The sequence below is a fragment of the Eleutherodactylus coqui genome, chromosome 2 (assembly GCF_035609145.1).
Source record: "Eleutherodactylus coqui strain aEleCoq1 chromosome 2, aEleCoq1.hap1, whole genome shotgun sequence".
NCBI classification, from domain to species: Eukaryota; Metazoa; Chordata; class Amphibia; order Anura; family Eleutherodactylidae; genus Eleutherodactylus; species Eleutherodactylus coqui.
The window spans coordinates 211,108,293-211,129,110 of NC_089838.1; the positions used below are offsets into that span (position 1 = coordinate 211,108,293).

General features: G+C 42.2%; 1 protein-coding gene across 1 annotated transcript in view; it reads left to right on the forward strand.

Annotated features, from left to right (window-relative positions):
- The window catches only part of ULK3 (unc-51 like kinase 3), a 28,494-nt gene extending 10,041 nt beyond the window's left edge, over positions 1–18,453 (forward strand). Inside the window, exons 5-16 of the mRNA XM_066592404.1 lie at positions 2,074–2,217; positions 9,492–9,574; positions 10,020–10,175; positions 12,155–12,260; positions 12,371–12,411; positions 12,579–12,681; positions 13,135–13,199; positions 13,280–13,355; positions 15,784–15,824; positions 18,060–18,101; positions 18,188–18,254; positions 18,350–18,453. Of these exons, the coding sequence (XP_066448501.1) occupies positions 2,074–2,217; positions 9,492–9,574; positions 10,020–10,175; positions 12,155–12,260; positions 12,371–12,411; positions 12,579–12,681; positions 13,135–13,199; positions 13,280–13,355; positions 15,784–15,824; positions 18,060–18,101; positions 18,188–18,254; positions 18,350–18,366 (941 nt within the window). The 3' untranslated portion in view covers positions 18,367–18,453. The remainder of the gene's footprint in view (positions 1–2,073; positions 2,218–9,491; positions 9,575–10,019; positions 10,176–12,154; positions 12,261–12,370; positions 12,412–12,578; positions 12,682–13,134; positions 13,200–13,279; positions 13,356–15,783; positions 15,825–18,059; positions 18,102–18,187; positions 18,255–18,349) is intronic.
- Positions 18,454–20,818: the final 2,365 nt, after the last annotated feature.

Below are 20,818 nucleotides of genomic sequence, written 5' to 3' on the forward strand. Positions count from 1 at the left end.
GTTAATAGCCAGAAATCCAACCTGCTCCTTCTTGATTGCAGGAGCTTTAAACCTCCGCTGTACTTTGGCTATCAGCCGGCATTAAAGCCCAGGACCAAGCTTCCTAAATTTACAGTGCTTGATCCTTAACCCCTTCTCGCTATAGGACGTACAGTTATGTCCTGTGTGGTCGGGGTAGGTATGAAGAGAAATTGCGGGGCGACCTCTCTTCATACAGCGCGGGTGTTGGCTGTTTATTACAGCTGACATGCGCGGGCAATAGCTCAATCAGCCACGCAGCTGATCTGCGCTATTAACCCCTTTGAATTGTGGAAGCCGTGCGGGTGTCATGGCAGCCAGAGGCCTTCTGAAAGGCCCCAGGGCTGTCTTAGCAGACTGTCTATCAAGCCATCCACGTGGGGTGGCTTGATAGACCGCCTGCTCGATCGCAGTATGATGTAATGCTATAGCATTACATCATACTGCAGGAGCAATCAAAGCATCGCTAGTTTTTGTGCCCAGTGGGGACTAAAAAAAAAAATTAAAAAACAGAACAATAAAGTTTTACTAAGTATAAAAAAAAGAAAAGTTTAAAAGAAAACCTTTTGCCATATTTATAATAAAAGAATCTAAATAATAAAACAAAAATACATATTTGGTATCGCTGCGTCCGTAAAAGTCCGATCTATCAAAGTAATGCATTATATATCCCGCACGGTGAACGTCGTCTGAAAAAAAAAAAAATAACGCCAGAAATGCACTTTTTTGGTCACCCTGTCTCCCACAAAAAATGCAATAAAAAGCTATTAAAATTCAGATGTATTAAAAAATGCAAACTACAGGACGTCCTGCAAAAAATGAGCCCTTGCACAACTACGTCGACAGAAAAATAAAAAAGTTATTGTGCGCAGAACATATCGGCAGGAAGTAATTTAAAAAAATTAAATGTCTTTGAAAAGTAGTACAGCAAAAAAAAATGACATAAGTTTGGCATCGTAGTAATCGTACTGACCCCTAGAATAAAGTTATCATGTCATTTTTGTTGCAGTTTGTGTGCCGAAAGATGTCAGAATGTCGTTTTTTTTTTACATTTTACTCCACTTAGAATTTTTTAAATGTTTTTCAGTACATTATATGGTACATTAAATAGCACCTTTGAAAAATACAACTCGCCCCGCAAAACACAAGCCCTCATACAGCGGCGTCGATGGATAAATAAAGGATTTACGATTTTTTTAAAGGGCAGAAGAAAAAACGGGAAAAAAAGGGGTTAAATGGCTAATGTGTGGTAGACAAGAAAAAAACCTAATATATCTTCTGTGTAAAATTTACTTCTGTTTCAAGTCACACCCCCTGACTAACAAAAACTTTTATACTGCTACCACACTGCTACTGTCCACTGCAGTGCGTGACATGGAGGGGCTGCTGACCAGGGCAAGTCAATCCTGAACTTCTGGTTACTCATGTGTACATGCGCTGCTCTCCAGAATGGTCTTGGAGCAGTGAAAGTGCAGTGAGCAGTATATCTATGCATGGCCCCTGTGTTTTAAGCAGTTGTGTATGCACAATCCACAACCAGGAGACACACAGCTGCTTATAATAAAACACCTGTGTGCAGTACAGTTGTCAGCTACAGGTAACACAGGGTCCATGCATAGACTTACTGCTAACTGCGCTTTCGCTGCTCCGAGAGAGCAGGCATGCTCCCATGTGTAACCGGAGGTTTTTGGCATGGACATACCCTGGTCAGCAGCCTATCCACGTAGCACACCGCAGTGGGCAAGAGCCGTATGGTGGCAGTTTGAAAGATTTTATGAGTCGGGGGTGTGACTTGAGACAGAAGTAAATTATATACAGAAGATATATCAGTGTTTTCTTCTCTTCCCTACCACACATGATATATTTAATATTGTTTACATAGAAAGTGGCTAACCCCTTTAACATCTATATTCACCTTTTGTTCTAAGTTAACAAAGTTTGCTAATAGACATTAAAAAAGATACTAAATCAGTTTTGATGTTGTATAAGAAGTTGTTTTGAATCAGTCATATTAGACGTTTCATAGTAAAAATAATTGATTCATCTTTCCACTAGACTTTGGTTTTGCACAGCACATGATATGCCAGGATGAGTATCAGTCACTGCGAGGATCTCCTCTGTATATGGCTCCTGAGATGGTGTGCAGTAAACACTATGATGCTCGAGTAGACCTCTGGTCTGTTGGGGTTATTCTCTATGGTAAGAAATCTCAGGCTTATAATGCTGTTCATCTCCTTTTACACATTACTGTCACAATTCAGGTGCAGTACCCCTTCAGGGGCAGTAATATTACCAGTAAACCTCAAAGAAGAGAGCAAAAGAAGAAGATGAGATAAAATAGGATAGAAAGAGATGGAGAACAAAGGACCAGTGATAAAGAATGGGGAAACAATTGAAGGAGAAAAGAAAGTAGAGAGGAATGGGGGAGGATATAAACAAGGGAAAATCGAACCTTACTGGCCTACTCTATGTTTCAAAAATATCTATTAACTTTAGTGGCTCGCCCGGAAAATCTCTGGGTATTGCTGCACTGACCATGCAGTTAAACCCTGGAAGATTTCTGTGGACGGCTCTAGTGCTGAAATGTGCAGAGCACTGAGCTGTCATCTGAAATCTTCCGGGATTTTTACTGCATACTCAGTACAGCGAGTCCCAGAGATTTCCCTGCCTTATTACCAACTGTCAAAGTAGTACAGTACTTTCAAATACTTGCGAGATTAAGCCCTTGCCTGACTACGTCGTCAGGCATGCATTCGGGAGAAATTAAATTGGTCTCCGACACATGGCATGCGATGTGCGAGAGTGGCTTGGGCCCCTTTGAAATCAATGGGAAATCATTGTTATCCGTTGCCACTGCTGCAACCTCAGTGGCAGAGGATTCCTTCACCCTCACGGGGAGTTCCCTCATCGCTGAACACAATGATTTTCGGGGGAGGGGGGGGGGGCAGAGCTTAAAATATATATTGTGAGGGATTAGAGTCAGGATAAGGTAGCAGCCTGGGCATCCACAGCCAGAGACAGTGACACGAAGGGTAAAGTTCATAGTCCAGGCTTTGCCTGGGTTTATTTCAGCAAAGCAAACAAGACAGGCCTTAACTCTAGGCAAACAGAAAAACAACACATGTTCGCCTGAGCACTTACTATACACTGGAGATGTTCCTCACTATTGACTGCACAACTCCACTGGCTGCTCACAGCCAGTCTGGTCCTCTGACATGCAGAGGTTTTCACCAGCTTTTATAAGGCCTGATACCAGCCTCACGTGGTACGTGGGAGTGGTCATCCCACCGTTCACTTTGACCACTCCAGGAAAAGCCGGCCCGCACTATGCGGCTTGGAGCCACTATCTTACACTACAACGTGTCAGTAACTTAGTGTTACTGACACACAAACGCTGGCTTCCTCCACCGAGCCCAGGCTGCTCGGTGACACGTATCTGCCCAAGTACTCCCTAAAGCCACATAAGAGAGCATCCTAGGCGAAACATATCTGCCCTCAACAACTTTGCCAGTTACTGTCTTACAATATATATACTCGTTTCTCCGCTGCTGTCTGGGTCCAGTGCGTCTTTCCGCTTGGCATCCTGACTCTGTACTGAAGATCTTTCAGCTGCCGGGGATTTAAAGTCCCCACCTGCTGAAAACGCGTGTGTCTGATTGGCTGAGCGCTCATCCAGTCACAGGCAGTGCCCAGACATTCATTAAATGACAGCTGAGAGCTGCATGTGATTGGTCAAACTCCCTGAGTCCAGTAGAGCTATTACGTTAAAGTCATTCACTTTTATCTGACATAGTTGTTGATCAGTCTCTGATACAGTCTCTGCAGAGCATACTGGCCGTGCAAACATTGACCGCCGCCTAGCTGAGTCACACTCCATAGGCTCTACTGTAAGTAGACAGTTTGCAGCAATATGGCCGGGCTCATGACAGCGCCAACACAGTATGGGCCCCCGGTCTCCTTGAGGCTCTACCCGGGACTGGACTGTCCATTTGGGACTTCGCTTCTGCCCCAAATGATCCATCTCTGAGCCGCCTCCCTTTGGGACACTTTTGACTCCCCTTAAATAAGGAACAGTCTTACCAGCTGCTCCGGCCGACTTGCTGTTCCCAGAGTTGGAACCTCCAGGAGGCACGGCTTGTGGTAAGTCCTCAGTGGCTTTATACCTCTCGACGAGGTTAACAAGCTGTTCCACGTCTTTGGGGCCCTCTTGTCCCACCCAGCGCTGGATTGCGGGGGGCAACGAATGGACGAACTTGTCCAAAAGAACCTTTTGCACCATCTCCGCAGGGGTAGACTCCTCCGGTTGTAGCCACTTTTTCACCAGGTGGAATAGGTCGTACATCTGTGAGCAAGCTGGCAGGTGATCAGAAAAAGTCCAGTTGTGCACACGCCGGGCCCGCACATTGGTATTCACGCCCAAGCGTGCCAGGATATCACCCTTTAGTTTGGCATAGTCCTTAGCATCCTGCTCACTGAGGTCAAAATAGGCTTTTTGGGGTTCCCCCATCAGGAAAGGCACCACTACCTCAGCCCACTGAGGCACCGGTAACTTCTCCCTCTCCACCACTCTTTCAAAGACAGCGAGATAGGCCTCGACGTCGTCTGTGAGTGTCATTTTCTGCAAGGACGCCTTACCGCGGTACGGGCGGTGGGAAGCGAACCTGACGACCTCTGTACCCTTTGCGCCACCGCTAGGACTTGCTCTTGCAGCTGCTGGTTAATACGCTGTTGCTCCTGCAAGGCTAACCGGTTGGCTTCCACCAGGAGAGCATTAGTTTCGGCCTGAGCTCTCATGGCCTCCTCATGCACCTTTTGCTGAGTTGCAGTCATCAGCTGGAGGCTGGAGTTCGCCTGACTTAACTTTTCCATTGAGTCATCCATCTTGGCCGTGTCTGATTGCTGCACCGTTGCAGCTTTCACTATGGACATGGGGGGTTACAGCACTCTCCAGACAATCTTTCTTGGGCGGTTGCCCTTAGCAACGGTTCTCCAGTTGCTGCAGCAAAATGTCCATTAACTAGTGTATGTCTCTTTAAGACCTGTGCCCGCATCCAAACACCATATGTGAGGGATTAGCGTCAGGATAACGTAGCAGCCTGGGCGTCCACAGCCAGAGACAGTGACACGAAGGGTAAAGTTCATAGTCCAGGCTTTGCCTGGGTTTATTTCAGCAAAAAACAAACAAGACAGGCCTTAACTCCAGGCAAACAGTGTTACTGACACACAAACGCTGGCTTCCTCCACCGAGCCCAGGCTGCTCGGTGACACGTATCTGCCCAAGTACTCCCTAAAGCCACATAAGAGAGCATCCTAGGCGAAACATATCTGCCCTCAACAACTTTGCCAGTCACTGTCTTACTATATATATATACTCGCCTCTCCGCTGCTGTCTGGGTCCAGTGGGTCTTTCCGCTTGGCATCCTGACTCTGTACTGAAGATCTTTCAGCTGCCGGGGATTTAAAGTCCCCACCTGCTGAAAACGCTGTGTCTGATTGGCTGAGCGCTCATCCAGTCACAGGCAGTGCCCAGTCATTCATTAAATGACAGCTGAGAGCTGCATGTGATTGATCAAACTCCCTGAGTCCAGTAGAGCTATTACGTTAAAGTCATTCACTTTTATCTGACATAGTTGTTGATCAGTCTCTGATACAGTCTCTGCAGAGCATAGTGGCCGTGCAAACATTGACCGCCGCCTAGCTGAGTCACACTCCATTGGCTCTACTGTAAGTAGACAGTTTGCAGCAATATGGCCGGGCTCATGACAGCGCCAACACAGTATGGGCCCCCGGTCTCCTTGAGGCTCTACCCGGGACTGGACTGTCCATTTGGGACTTCGCTTCTGCCCCAAATGATCCATCTCTGAGCCGCCTCCCTTTGGGACACTTTTGACTCCCCTTAAATAAGGAACAGTCTTACCAGCTGCTCCGACCGACTTGCTGTTCCCAGAGTTGGAACCTCCAGGAGGCACGGCTTGTGGTAAGTCCTCAGTGGCTTTATACCTCTCGACGAGGTTAACAAGCTGTTCCACGTCTTTGGGGCCCCCTTGTCCCACCCAGCGCTGGATTGCGGGGGGCAACGAATGGACGAACTTGTCCAAAAGAACCTTTTGCACCATCTCCGCAGGGGTAGACTCCTCCGGTTGTAGCCACTTTTTCACCAGGTGGAATAGGTCGTACATCTGTGAGCAAGCTGGCAGGTGATCAGAAAAAGTCCAGTTGTGCACACGCCGGGCCCGCACATTGGTATTCACGCCCAAGCGTGCCAGGATATCACCCTTTAGTTTGGCATAGTCCTTAGCATCCTGCTCACTGAGGTCAAAATAGGCTTTTTGGGGTTCCTCCATCAGGAAAGGCACCACTACCTCAGCCCACTGAGGCACCGGTAACTTCTCCCTCTCCACCACTCTTTCAAAGACAGCGAGATAGGCCTCGACGTCGTCTGTGAGTGTCATTTTCTGCAAGGACGCCTTACCGCGGTACGGGCGGTGGGAAGCGAACCTGACGACCTCTGTACCCTTTGCGCCACCGCTAGGACTTGCTCTTGCAGTTGCTGGTTAATACGCTGTTGCTCCTGCAAGGCTAACCGGTTGGCTTCCACCAGGAGAGCATTAGTTTCGGCCTGAGCTCTCATGGCCTCCTCATGCACCTTTTGCTGAGTTGCAGTCATCAGCTGGAGGCTGGAGTTCGCCTGAATTAACTTTTTCATTAAGTCATCCATCTTGGCCGTGTCTGATTGCTGCACCGTTGCAGCTTTCACTATGGACATGGGGGGTTACAGCACTCTCCAGACAATCTTTCTTGGGCGGTTGCCCTTAGCAACGGTTCTCCAGTTGCTGCAGCAAAATGTCCATTAACTAGTGTATGTCTCTTGAAGACCTGTGCCCGCATCCAAACACCATATGTGAGGGATTAGCGTCAGGATAACATAGCAGCCTGGGCGTCCACAGCCAGAGACAGTGACACGAAGGGTAAAGTTCATAGTCCAGGCTTTGCCTGGGTTTATTTCAGCAAAAAACAAACAAGACAGGCCTTAACTCCAGGCAAACAGTGTTACTGACACACAAACGCTGGCTTCCTCCACCGAGCCCAGGCTGCTCGAGACACGTATCTGCCCAAGTACTCCCTAAAGTCCCCACCTGCTGAAAACGCTGTGTCTGATTGGCTGAGCGCTCATCCAGTCTCAGGCAGTGCTCAGTCATTCATTAAATGACAGCTGAGAGCTGCCTGTGATTGGTCACAGCGCTCAGCCAATCACAGCCAGCGCTTGGCCATTCATTGAATTTAACTGGAACTGGATGCAGGACAATGCACATATTTCATGATGTAGTAGAGCCACCCATGGATCGTGACAGAGATTCACTTTAAACAGGCTGCAGACTAGGTCGTAAGTTTTAGACCAGAAGTGACCCACTTAAGCGTTAAGTCTACCATTTGTGAAACATAGGGCCTAGGTCAGAGCAACCCCTGAAACATGAGGAAGGGTGATTTGGTACATAATGCTCTATCCGAACTGGCACCAAGTGCGATCTCATGAGCAATTAATAAGCTGATTCTAGAGAAGTGGGGTTGATAGGGCATTTAGAAACATAAGAATGTTTAGAGGGGTGCAAGGACTTTATTCAGCGTGAAATAGTGAATCGAGATTAGATGCAAGGGAATGGGGAGACTACATACATATATACTCAAATAGAGTAAACGTGCTAAAACTATTCAAACCCTGTACAACGGTAGATGCCCAATGCTTACGTTGAAGGTAGTGGAAAATGTCTGCATTACGAATATCATGGGAAGATTTAAAGGCTTGGAATGACACAATCCCCTTCTTTGTCAATAATTAGTGTAATTTAGTGAAGTCATTGGTGAGCCACCATCAGAATGATGGAAGGGAGACACCCACTTTCCCCTTCCCCTACCGGGGTAAAAGTGTGATTATTCCAGATATTGGTTTGAGGCATATGCAAAGAGGTTGCAAAGATATTTGGCTGAGCCCCAAACAAAGAGGGAGTGCCGCATTAGAGGACTGAGCAGAGGAGGTTTAGATTTTGAAGGTATCCAGCAGAGGAAGTCAATGACAATTGGGTCATTGATGGAAGTTCTAAAAGAACCCACGGAGACGCCCAAACACCCCTCCAATTTATGAGTGTGTAATGTATATTTGGAAATTCTTGGCCTAGAAGACCCCTAGACAAAGTAAAGCAATTTCCTTTTTAGATTACGTAGGATATAGGCCGGGATGGACAGCGGGAGAAGCCGAAATAAGTATTGCAATTTTGGAGGCCAGGACATCTTGATCACCTGAATACGTCCAAGCTATGATATGGGGAGTAATCTGCAGGTGTCCATCAAGGCAAGGAGGGACTTCATAAAAAGATGATAGTTGGCAGCATAAAGGTCTGAGTAGCGAGAAGTTAATTTTATGTCTGGATAAGTTATAAACATACTTCCCCAATGAAAGATATAGTTAGATTTCCAAAGATTGACTTCCTGCTGTGGGAGAGATATATTGAGGGCAATGGACTTGTCTGCATTTATTGTTAGGCCAGAAATAGAAGCAGAGTTAGTGAGAAGCCGCTGAAGGTTGGGAAGGAAGGTGTGGGACTAAGAGAGGAAGAGAAGGATGTTGTCTGCAAGCAAGTTTATTTACTCCAGCCCCCTCCATACTTTTTATATTTGGATCTTTACTTCTTAACGTGTCCAAAGGTTCACTGGCCAAAACAAACAGAATAGGGGAGAATGAACTCTCTGCCTTGTTCCTCTCTCAATTGAAAAGGATTGGGAAGAGAACTCAGCATTTCAGACTGATTTGGAGGGATTCGCATATAGTGAAGTAAGCCAATAGAGAAAATATGTACCAAATCCCTATTTTTGAAGAATTAATTGTATGAAGTTCTAGACCAGAGAATTAAAAGCTTTGTTGATATCCAACAGCCGACATGACATGGGCTAGATGTATAGCCCTACGTATGCTGTCCCCAGCCTGACAACCCAGTATGAAGCCTGTTTGATCCCTATGTATAAGACAGAGTAAAAATGTGTTTAAGAGAGATGCAAGAATTTTCAACAAGAGCTTAATGTCAATGTTTAGCAAAGAGATAGGGCGATAATTAAGATGGTTCTAAGGGTCTTTACCTGGTTTAGGGATCACTGCGATATTGGCAGATGAAGGGCAGATGAGTTTCACCTAGAATTAAATATGACTACCAGGTGAGAGCCTAGGACATCGGCAAATATTTTATAGAAAAGAGGAGAAAAGTCACCTGCTCCTAGTGTATTCAACAGGCTTCAAAATGTCTTCTAAAACTTCCTCTGAAGTGTGCTGCATTTTTCTTTAATTAACATAAACATGATAATCCTCTTTAAGATGGTAAAGATTTCCATAGCAACTGAAGAATAAAACACTTGATCTGGATATGTGACTTGTCATATTTGCATTTCCACTTTGTGTAAGTCACTAGTCACTTCTTTCATCTCAGAGGCTTTATTTGGGAGAGCACCATTTGCATCAAGGTCATTCTCTGAACTGGAGGAGAAAATAAGAAGCAACCAAAGTATAGAGGTGAGACATGTGAACGGGCTAAAGAGGAAGTCTGATATTACTTTAGTTAGGCATTCCGTTTTCACAGTCCTATTTGAGGTGTTGATTGACTTTACTAATATTGCGTGCATATTGTACATCTATCTGCATATTAGAAGCAGTGCGATTACCAGGATACTGACATGTTATAGCAAATATGCAGGATCCTGAAATTGTTTATACTGCCAATACCCTCTTCTTTGGACAGCAAACAATTGGGACTAGTTAATATCCAACCAGGAGACATTGGTCTGTTCTCCTATACACTAAAGCTTCGTGGATTACATTGAAATCAGAGACTTGTTTTGAATAAGACTTGCCTTGTATTACAGTAATACATCTTTATGTGCATAACTCGGGACATGATCAATATACAAGTCTTGGAGTGACCGCCTTCTGAACCTTATTTCTGTTCCTCCATGTGTAGCTCCCAACAAGGCCACAGGTTTCCCGAGAATGTCGTGATCTACTCCAACGATTGTTAGTAAGAGACCCAGATCAACGAATTTCTTTCGTAGACTTCTTCAGCCACCCATTTGTGGACTTAGAACATATGCCATGTGCGGAGTCTTTGCAGAAAGCTGTAAGTATCTTGTCTTTGCTGTGCTTATATCATTTTTTTCTCTCTTTACCTCATTTTGAATTTTTATGTTTGGAGGTATTTAACACTATAAAGATCCAACCATTGTTTATTCTAATGGTAAGATCCATTTTTGATTTTTCCATGATGGTATTCTATAACATGTAGTTTTTTATGCATTAATTTAAGTGTATAAGGTCTTGTTTTTCACAGGATAAGTTATACTTACTGTACAGTGCAAATGTTTTAGGCAGGTATGGAAAAATGCTGCAAAGTAGGAATGCTTTCACAAATAGAAGTGCTAATAGTTTATTTTTGTCAATTAATAAAATGGGAAGTGAATCAACCAAAGAGAAATCAAATCAATATTCAGTGTAACCACCCTTTGCCTTCAAAACAGCATCAGTTCTTCTAGATACACTTGCACACAGTGTTTGAAGGAACTCAGCAGGGCGGATGTTCCAAACATCTTGGAGAACTAAGCACAGATCTTTTTTTGGATGTCGGCTTGTTCATATTCTACTGTCTCTTCATGTAATCCCAGACAGACTCAATGATATGAGATCAGAGTCTGTGGGGGAACCATATCATCACTTCCAAGACTTTTTGTTCTTCTTTACACTGAAGATAGTTCTTAATGACACTGGCTGTATGTTTTGGGGTCGTTATTCTGCTGCAGTATAAATTTGGAGTCAATTAGACGCCTCCTTGATGGTATTATATGATGGATAAGTATCTGCCTGTATTTCTCAGCATTGAAGACACAATCCTGACAACATCACCAACTCTGTTGACATGCAGCCTCAAACTTGCAAGGATCCTCCACCATGCCTCACTGTTACCTGCAGACACATCATTGTACGGCTCTCCAGCCCCTGGGTGAACAAACTACCTTCTGTTACAGCCAAATAGTTCAAATTTTGACTCCTCACTCCAGACCATCTGATGCCACTTTTCTGTACCTCAATCCCTTTGTTTTCATGCATAGTTGAGTAGCTTGGCTTTGTTTCTATGTCAGAGGTATGGCTTTTAGCCACAATTCTTGCATGAAGGCCAGTGGTCCCGTGGTTTCTGCCAGTTCTGAGGTGATGGCGTTGCCGGGCATCTTCTGATTTCGAAGGGAAGTAGCATTATGTGTTCATCCACTTCACTAAGTTTCCTTGGCCAACTGCTGCATCTATGGTCCTCAGTGTTGTGGCTGTCAGCCGCGGCGGAGGATTCTCTGCATCCCAGAAATGATGCAAAGCTGTTTCCACATGAAAACGCCTCACCTCTTCGGAGATTTTACATGGATGGCGAGCGCGATATGGGGACGGGATTCACAACCCCCATATCGCGCTTGCTTGTGTGAAGTTAGCCTAAGTGTACTTATTTTATAGCACAGTTTGTTTTAGCCATTGGGATGCCAAATATGTGATCGTTGTTTTATGTCCTTAAGTTTTTCTCAAATAACTTATATTTTGTTTTTTTACGTTGATTTATTACATACATTCTATGTTTCTCTTAGGCCGCTCTCGCACCTGCATTGGGGCTCAGTTCAGGGTTTCCATCTCTCTGCTCTGTGTTCGGAGGAGAAAAACTGAAATAAAATGGAAAAAAATTGATCTATTTTTTCCCCCCATTGATTTCAATGGCGTTTCAAAAAAAAACAGCAAACGGAAAGGCTTCCATTCCCTCAGGTTACCGCCTTTTTTTTTTTTTAGACAGAAAAATAACGTTGCAGGCTGCGTTATTTTCTCATCCAAAAAAAGGAAACTTAATGGAACGGAAGCAAATGGGCCTTTATGTTTGCTCTGCAGTTTTTTAAACCCTATTGAAATCAATAAAGTTTTTTCCATTTTGTTTCAGTTTTTCTCTTATAAAAACAGAGCAGAGAGATGGAAACACTGAACCGAGCCCTAATGCAGGCGTGGAAGCAGCCTTAGTCTTGTTTTTGCTTTATCTTCACCTTTAGCTGCGGATCTTTTGTCTTTTATATACAGGCTGCCTTTGTTGTGGAAGCAGTGGAGAAAGATGGAGCCGGAGAGCATGCAGCTGCCCTCACATTGTACTGCCGAGCTCTAGAATACTTCATCCCTGCCCTGCACTGTAATCATTATTTTTTTGTGTTTCTTCCACTTGTATAGTGGCTGAAGATGTTTAATTTGCATAAATGTTATGTTTTAAAGTCTAACGCACTGCTGTGTTATTTCTTGTAGACGAAACAGATGTTCGGCGGAAAGAAGCCATCCGCTCTAAGGTTCGTTCCTAGTGCTGATTGCCTGTTTTAATTGCACACCTTAAGCCGTTAGTAGTGATTGATTAAATGCACTCTAGGTTTAGGACACAATGTACATTTTTTTTCTGCCAAACATAAGTTTTTAATCCTGGTTGTTTGAGCAAAGTATTAATATCTCTATGGCGCAGGTTTGTCAGTATGTGTCCAGAGCTGAGGAGCTAAAGGTCGTGGTGTCATCTAATAATAAGAGCCTACTGCAACAGGGTATATCCTCTCGGGAACTCTTGAAAGGTGAGATCTGGCAGCTCAGAACAGCCTGCAGTTTTATGATATATAGATCTTCTTTTTTATGTTTTTTTTTTGCTCACATTGGATTATTTAGTTGTAATTGTATAACAGCGAACAGTGTGCATAAGAGAACCAGCAGATACGAGGCTCACATGGGTGCACTTAAAGTTAAGAAGCAAGTTACTACACTAGAGCAATGCAGAGGTAACAATAATTATCTCACGGGTCTGATGTTAAAAAACAGTTTACCACTATTTAAACTCTGCATTATTCTAATAATGCAGAGTTTAAATAGTGGTAATCTGTTTTTTAACATCTGACCCATCAGAGGGCCTCATTGCTATCCAGATTTCTTTTATTACTACTTCATGGTATATCATGTTTAATCTTAGACTGAGTATATTTGCATATTTGACCAAAACTAATCAGCACCTTTTTTAATACATTACAATGAAGAGATGTCTCAGGACAAGCCACGACTATTTGCTGCTTTGGATGTGGCCTCAGCGGCGGTAGCTAAGGTATGAAGTCATCAGAACAAATTGTGTAAAAGCATATAGTCAGCTAGAACTTTCTTACATTTCCTTTATTTGCACTGCAGGATGAAGAAGGCATGGCTACTGATGCCCTGGATCTGTACCAGCAGAGTCTGGGGGAATTGATACTAATGCTTGCTGGTAAGTGCAAATATTTTGTAATCTACACTTGTACAAGATGCAAACCCATGAAGTCACTATGTGCGAGCTGAAGCCATGTCTGCTGGGGTATGCCCACTCTGGACAGAAATGCTGTGGATTTGCGGTCTGGAATTTCGGAGTTTAAAATAAAAGAAACCTCATGTTGTCCTCCTCTGGTGCTCCTCTGACAACACTTCTATGGTCCTCCGATGGTCTCTCTACACTGTGGCGATAATGTTTTGACCCATTTGACTGCTCGGCTGTTTACCATAGGGAATCCCCCCCCCCCAAAAAAAAAAAATCTGCACCAATATCCGCACTGTTTGGTGCGGATTTGCTGCTGCAAATTTCCCTCCAGTTTTTTTTGTGGATTTGCTGTGGAAAATTTCTCTAGCAAATTCAGTACGTTTTGGACGTACCATAAAACTGCATATATGACAATCCATTACATTGACTCTGCTTTAAGGACATAGTGTGCTGATCAGTGAGATGATGAAGACTAGCCTGGGAGTAATAATCTCATATATTGGCAGCCATCCATCTTTAGAGTGACATGTGTGTCCCGTATTAAAGCTAAAGGCATAAGGACTTTTCTTTGCTGCATTCTAATAAACTCTGCAGCTGATGTGAGTCCTGAAAAATGTTACCAGTTGTGGGCCCAATATTTCATGTTCTGAGATGTAAAGCACCATCTCAGAAACTCTATACAATTCCTTCTAAAGCAGCATTACCGGGGTGAGGTTATTTTATTCTGTAGATCTGCAACACATTTATGTATCTTACTGCAATTGGTTATGCAAAATATTTGATTGGATTTAAATGTAACTCTTCCCAATTGTGTGTAAGGCCTCATTCGGTATTTTGCATCAGTATTAGTAAGCCAAAGCCACAAGTGGATCTAAACCAGGGGCGAAATTTAATGATACAATTTAAACTTCTGATCCTTTTGGCACCAACTCCGGATTTTGGCTTCAAAATACTTACAAATTTTTGGCTTCATCCACACAATGCAGATTTTATATCACATTTTTTACCTTATTATTCACAGAGCATAACACAAAATGCACTTCTTTACATGTGTAGCATTTGCCCTGAGATTTAAGATATGGAATACGGTAGAGAAATCATGCGGCGTCCAAGATTTGTGACTCTACCTCCAATTATTTCTTTCTGAACTAAATACTGTTCCTTAAATCTTCTGTTGTAATCAGTGTATTCTGGATTTGTTTTCATAGATGTGAGCATTTATAAGTGGAGATAGATACACAGAGCCTGTAAAAATAGCTGTATGTTTTCATGACAACCACACACCTTATTCTCTTCTTGGAGAGAGGCTTGATAAATATAGTGTTTGTGTCAAAGTAGATTGAGTTATTCATTAATATATATATATATATATAATTAGTTATATAATTTTTTTATTTTTTTTTTGCAACTATGCCAGGATCGGTCTCCTCAGTTGTCACTCTGCCATGGCATTTCTCTATTTAGCAATTAAAGGGAATATGTGAGTTTGAACATGCTGTGCAAACTTCAGGCATCATGTTATTGAGCAGGAGGAGCCGAGCAGATTAATATATAGTTTTATGGTAAAATATTCAGTATAACTTGTATTTTATATCTCTACTCATTCTGAAGTTAGAGGTCCAGTAGGCGGTCCTATCTGTGTATGACTGTGCTTAGAGAAATAGTTGTCAATCACTGATAGGTCCACCTCTTGGACCTCTAACCTTTAGAATGAGCAGAGATATAAAGGAATAAAATACTGAAATCTTTTCTCATAAAACTATATTATCAATCTACTCAGTTCATCTTGCTCTATACATGCCGCCTGTTCAGGCTGACATGTTCTCTTTAAAGATTGAGGCCTCCTGGAGGAACTGAGAACCGATTCTGCAGTTGAAAAGTTGTACAGGTAACCGATCTGTTGTGGAACTGAACCAGTCCCTTCTTCAGGGTAAGTGACAGCATGTTACTTACCTTAAAGAAGCGACAAGCCCAGTCTAGAAACTGGTCAGTTAACTGTCCATCTTTTGAAAATAGCTAAAAATATCTAAAAGCACTTCCAATATGATTTGACAGCACCTCCAGGAAATGTGACAGTCTTTTTGTGAAGGTAGCAGCCTCCATGCCACAAGTATTGGCAGGTCTTGTGCTCAGAGCATGAAGCCTGAGCAGAATTGACACTCAAATGCATTTCTTTGATTGTTGCTTTCTTACCATTTTACACTGAAGAGGTCTCTCTCTCTTGAGCAATACTACATACAGTAGTTATTCTCTAGTCTCCATACATAAAACAAATCACTGTCTTCTCTGATACAAATAGTTAAGGGAAACTGTTTAGGGTTTTCATTAGGTATGTTATAGTTATACTGACAAATAGACCTTAATGCATAAGTTGATATGTTTTCATTTTGGGATCTTGTAGCTGAATCAGCTGGAAGAAGACGAGAACTACTACATGCTGAAGTGAGTGCAAGACAATAATGAAATTCTAGTAGTCTAGTTCGAGAAGTGTAAACTGAAGGAAATATACTAGGGCATGTATTTCCAGGATATTGGACCCTGAAACTAACTTTACAACAAACTTGTGTTCACGTGATAGCCAGTGTGATGACTAGAAAAAGTGCAAATAACTTTATTTAACTGAAATTCTGTTTTTATGCTGACTGTCCCCTAATAGATGATGGTGGCAGAAAGATGGTTTGGGAACATTGAATTTCAGTGCCTGATCCTTTTGTTCTTCCTGGAGTAAAATCACCACCAGAGGAGTCTAGCTGCTGCTTTCTGCACTCTCCCCATGGAAAACACATGCATTCATGTGTATGGGGGAGTCAGGAGATATAGCTATTAGTTGTATATGTCTTCCATGCTGCTGCTGCTTCTCTTAACCCCTTAGTGACAGAGCTTTTTTGCTTTTTCCCATTTTTGTTTTTTCCTACTCCCTTTTAAAAAATCGTAGCTCCTTTATTTATCCATCGACGTCGCTGTATGAGGGCTTGTTTTTTGCGGGATGAGTTGTATTTTTCAATAGCACTATTTATTGTACCATATAATTTACTCAAAAACTTTTTAAAAATTCTTAGCGGAGAGAAATGGAAAAAAAACGACATTGCACCATCTTTCGGTGCGTCCTGTTTCTACGGCGCACAAATTGCAACAAAAACGACCTGATATGTTTATTCTATGGGTCAGTACGATTGCTACGATACCAAACTTGTATAGTATTTTTTTTGCTGTAGTACTTTTATTTTTTTTTTTTAGATATTTAATTTTTTTCAATTATTTTCTGCGGTCATTTTGTGACGCAATACCTTTTTTATTTTTTCGTCGACGTAGTTGAGCAAGGGCTCATTTTTTGCGGGATGTCCTGAAGTTTCCGATAGTATCAATTTGGAATACATACGACTTTTTGATCGTTTTTTATTGCGTTTTTTCTGGGAGACAGGGTAACTAAAAAAGTGTATTTCTGGCGTTCTTTATTTTTTTTTCAGATGACGTTCACCGTGCGGGAAAAATAATGCACTACTTTGATAGATCGGACTTTTACGGACGCAGCGATATCAAATACATATTTTTATTTTATGATTTTGATTTTTTAATAATGGATATGGCAAAAGGGGGGTGATTTAAACTTTTTATAACTTTTTTTTTTTAACAATTAAAAAAACTTTATTGATTATTTTTTTTACATTACTTTGAAGTCCCCCTGGGGGACTTTAACATGCGATGCTTTGATCGCTCCTGCAGTATGACGTAATGCTATAGCATTACGTCATACTGCTTTTTTACAGGCAGTCTTTCAAGCCACCCTGTGTGGATGGCTTGATAGGCAGTCTGCTAAGGCAGCCCTGGGGCCATTCATTAGGCCCCTGGCTGCCATGACACCTGCACGGATCCCCCGATCTCACCGCGGGGGGGGCCGTGCGGGACCCCCGAACAGCGTTCGGGGGATTTAAATGCCGCTGTCAGAATTGACAGCGGCATTTAAAGGGTTAATAGCCGCGATCGGCCGAACGGCCGAGCGCAGCTATTGCCCGCGGGTGTCAGCTGTAATAAACAGCTGATGCCCGCGCTGTATGGAGGGAGATAGCGGCGCTACCTCCCTCCATACACGTCCTGCAGCTGCAGGACGTAGTTTTACGATAGGGCTGTCACTAAGGGGTTAATATGACAAATAGAGATAGTTGAGCAGAATCTCATCTTCTTTGTGTGTAGTACATGGGAGACATCATGGCAGCTAGCCTACACCCACTAGCTCAGAGAAAGCTGAGAATTAGACATACAGCTCCGCATGTACGCACAGCAGCTTATTCTAAAAATTCAGGTCTGATTTAAAACTATAATTCTTCATAATTTGTATTGGAGATCATGGAGTGTGGGACTCATTAAACCACCAGAGCTCAGTTTTATAATAGTGAAATATATTTATAGTGTGCCGGGTTAATACTCTATGTACTGCTAGCCAACAAAGTCTTTCTACACAGTAAGCAGAGATTTTTTTAACACTAGCGTACACAGATATTTAGCAACTTGCCGCCCTTAAATGAAAATGTGACTGTGATAATCATAAATGCAATCGGTATATTGATGGGAAAGCCCACAAAGTAAGACCATGATCTGTAGTCACTTGACCACTTTGACATTGTGTACTTGAGCCGCATTCCTTCTCCCTCTGTTAATCTATATGTGCTTATCCTGCAGATCCAGGGACTAATGAAGCGAGCAGAGTTTCTAAAGGAACAGGTGAGGAGCGTACAATGAGAGAACATGTGAGAGGATTGGTTTTGCTCTGTAGTAATCATATCATTCATTTTATGGGTTTTCTGCAGATGAAAACTTCTGATTGGAAGTCTGAATCTCTCGGACAAGAGATGCTAACTGAGTCTGTGCAAAGCTGTGAGTCTGTCAACTTTTTTACTTCTTACCACAGAAAGGGGGAAATGCAATGTAGGAAAATAATGTATAATCTCTTCCTCTCTTTTTTTTTTCAGCGTGTTCTCTCCAATAGCCGCAATGTTGGACACTGACTTGGATGTGTACGGTTTTTTGTTTTAGCGATATTATATGTAAATTAAATTATTTTCCATTTCCGGTGCATTACTTTTCCTGTTTCTCTACAGTCTACATAAAGACAGCTAAAAAATGTAGTTACAATTCCACCTCTGAGCTGAATGTTATTTCAGCAAGGCATATGAAGTATCCTGTTCCTTTATGAGCGCACTAACTGCACAGGTCAGATGTCTCTACAGCAACAGCTGTTCTAGGAGATCGGAAGATACAGTTGAACGTGACAGTGGTAAAATAATCTGAGGATTTACATAATGGGTGAAACAGAACCTGTGTAATACCCTTTTAGCTTAGAAGCTCCACAGAGTCTATCAATCAGAATAAAGGCATGCTACTGTCTCAGGAAAAATCTATAATGACCAGCTCACCGCCGTCAGATATCATGAGTCCATAGTGATCGTAGTGATGAAAATGGGTGCAAATAGATCCAAGACGCTCCAAAAATGAACTGAAAGCCCCTCCAAAAATGTTTAACGGTTCTCCAGCAATTTTTGACATACTATTGTCTGACATCTCTTAGAAGAAACCTTACATGCTTGGGGTTGTCCTTTTGCCCCATGACATGTAAAGTGATAAATAAAACACCCTTATGTTCTAAAAAAGGGCACTTCCTTCTTACATCTCAGTGAGGTTGGCCTTTTGGTCAACCCTTTCTTTGCACCTATCTCCATGTGCTTTACCCTTTAAGAGGAATTATGGGAATGGAAAACAGTACTAAATGTGGGTGAGTTCTAAAAAAATAAAGGCTATTTCTAGATGAGACAGAACTTGATGACGAACTGTCATATATCATAAAACTCCACAAACAAAAACACAACACAAAACTTTCCAAAGGGTCTTTTATATCAAGTTGTTAGAAATGTAGTTGCTAGTAGAAACCAAGAAACCACTGGTACAAAGACTCACAGATCTAAAGAAAACTGTTAGAACCATTACACAGTGCTGAGCCACCGAGCAAAGTTGGTGAGGGAACCTATTCCAGGGCACTCTGTCAGCCCTCTCTTCACATTGTACCCTCAGTAGGTTATGATTTGCTGTGCTAGTGTTAAATGGGAACGGTGCAGACTTTACAGAGAACCGGGCAGTGATATATATATATATATATATATATATATATATATATATATATAATGAGCAAAAAGAAAATTGAGCCAGTTTACCACCAGTAGTGCCTCATTGGATCCGTTTCTCTACACATAGTGAAGTGTAGACCAGGGACTTGCTCATTTCTAGATGCAAACATTTTGTGGATTTTTTTGCCCTTTTTCTGCCATCCTCGTCACTTTTGTGAAAAGGAGTGGAGCTTAGCAGACGTTGGACGAGCCAGCAGTGGTCTAATACATTTTACTATGATTTACGTCAGAAGCTGGCATACATAATGGCACAATGTGATTTGACTTTCTGACACACAGGCAACCAGAGATGTGACAAATTTTATTAAGAAACCTTTTTGGTTTTTTTTCATTCCTGCTTTTAAAAAAAAAATCATAATTTTATTTTTTCATGGATATGGCTAGAGGATTGTTTTTTTGCGAAATGAGTTATATTTTTTGCAATGCACTGAAAAACTTTAAAAAAAATTAAACCAGGGTGCGCTGCTAATAGTTTTTTTTTACTTTTAACTTTTTTTTGTAATATTTAAAAATCTAACTTTATTTACTTTTTTTTTAGACTCTACAGCAGACTTTAACTTGTAATCACCTGATCACTTGTACAGTAGACTGCAATGCCTCAGGCACAAAAGTATTACAGTATATTGTACATTTAGCATCAGCCTATTAAGCTCTGCCACACCCAGATAGGCCCCAAGGTGCCATGGCTACCAAATGGCACCCTGCAACCTTGTCTAGCCATTTAAAGCTGTTCAAAATGGTGTAATAGCCAGGTGACAGCTGTGTTTTGTGTATGGAGTGGGCTAGGCTCGACTCCAACATACATGTACTTTGTACACTGCAAACCACGTTAATAAATTTGGCACATTTCATCTAATCATATTTTGTACTGAGACCAGTGTAAAGAATGGAGGTTAAGTAAACTATCCTCATGATGTTTTTTTTTCTTTTTTTCAATTTTTACTGCAATTATTTAAGGGGTAAATTTATCCAAGACCCGTAGCACCCAAGTGAGGGAGTAACATTAAGGCCTCATTGAGGTATGCGTAAACAAGGCCTTAACGCAGTGCAGAAAAGGTTACTGAAATAGAATAGTAGGGAAAGGAATATAAAGCCGTATCTAAGGCTTTGGAACTCCATTGTCTATAAACTTAAAATAGTGATGATTGCACTAGGGTGCTTTCACACATGGTGGAAAAATAAGGCCAGGTTTTACTCTGAAACTCTGCAGTGTTTCAGAGAAGGGTTTTAAAAAGAGCCAGACTTGGGGAGAAATGTCAA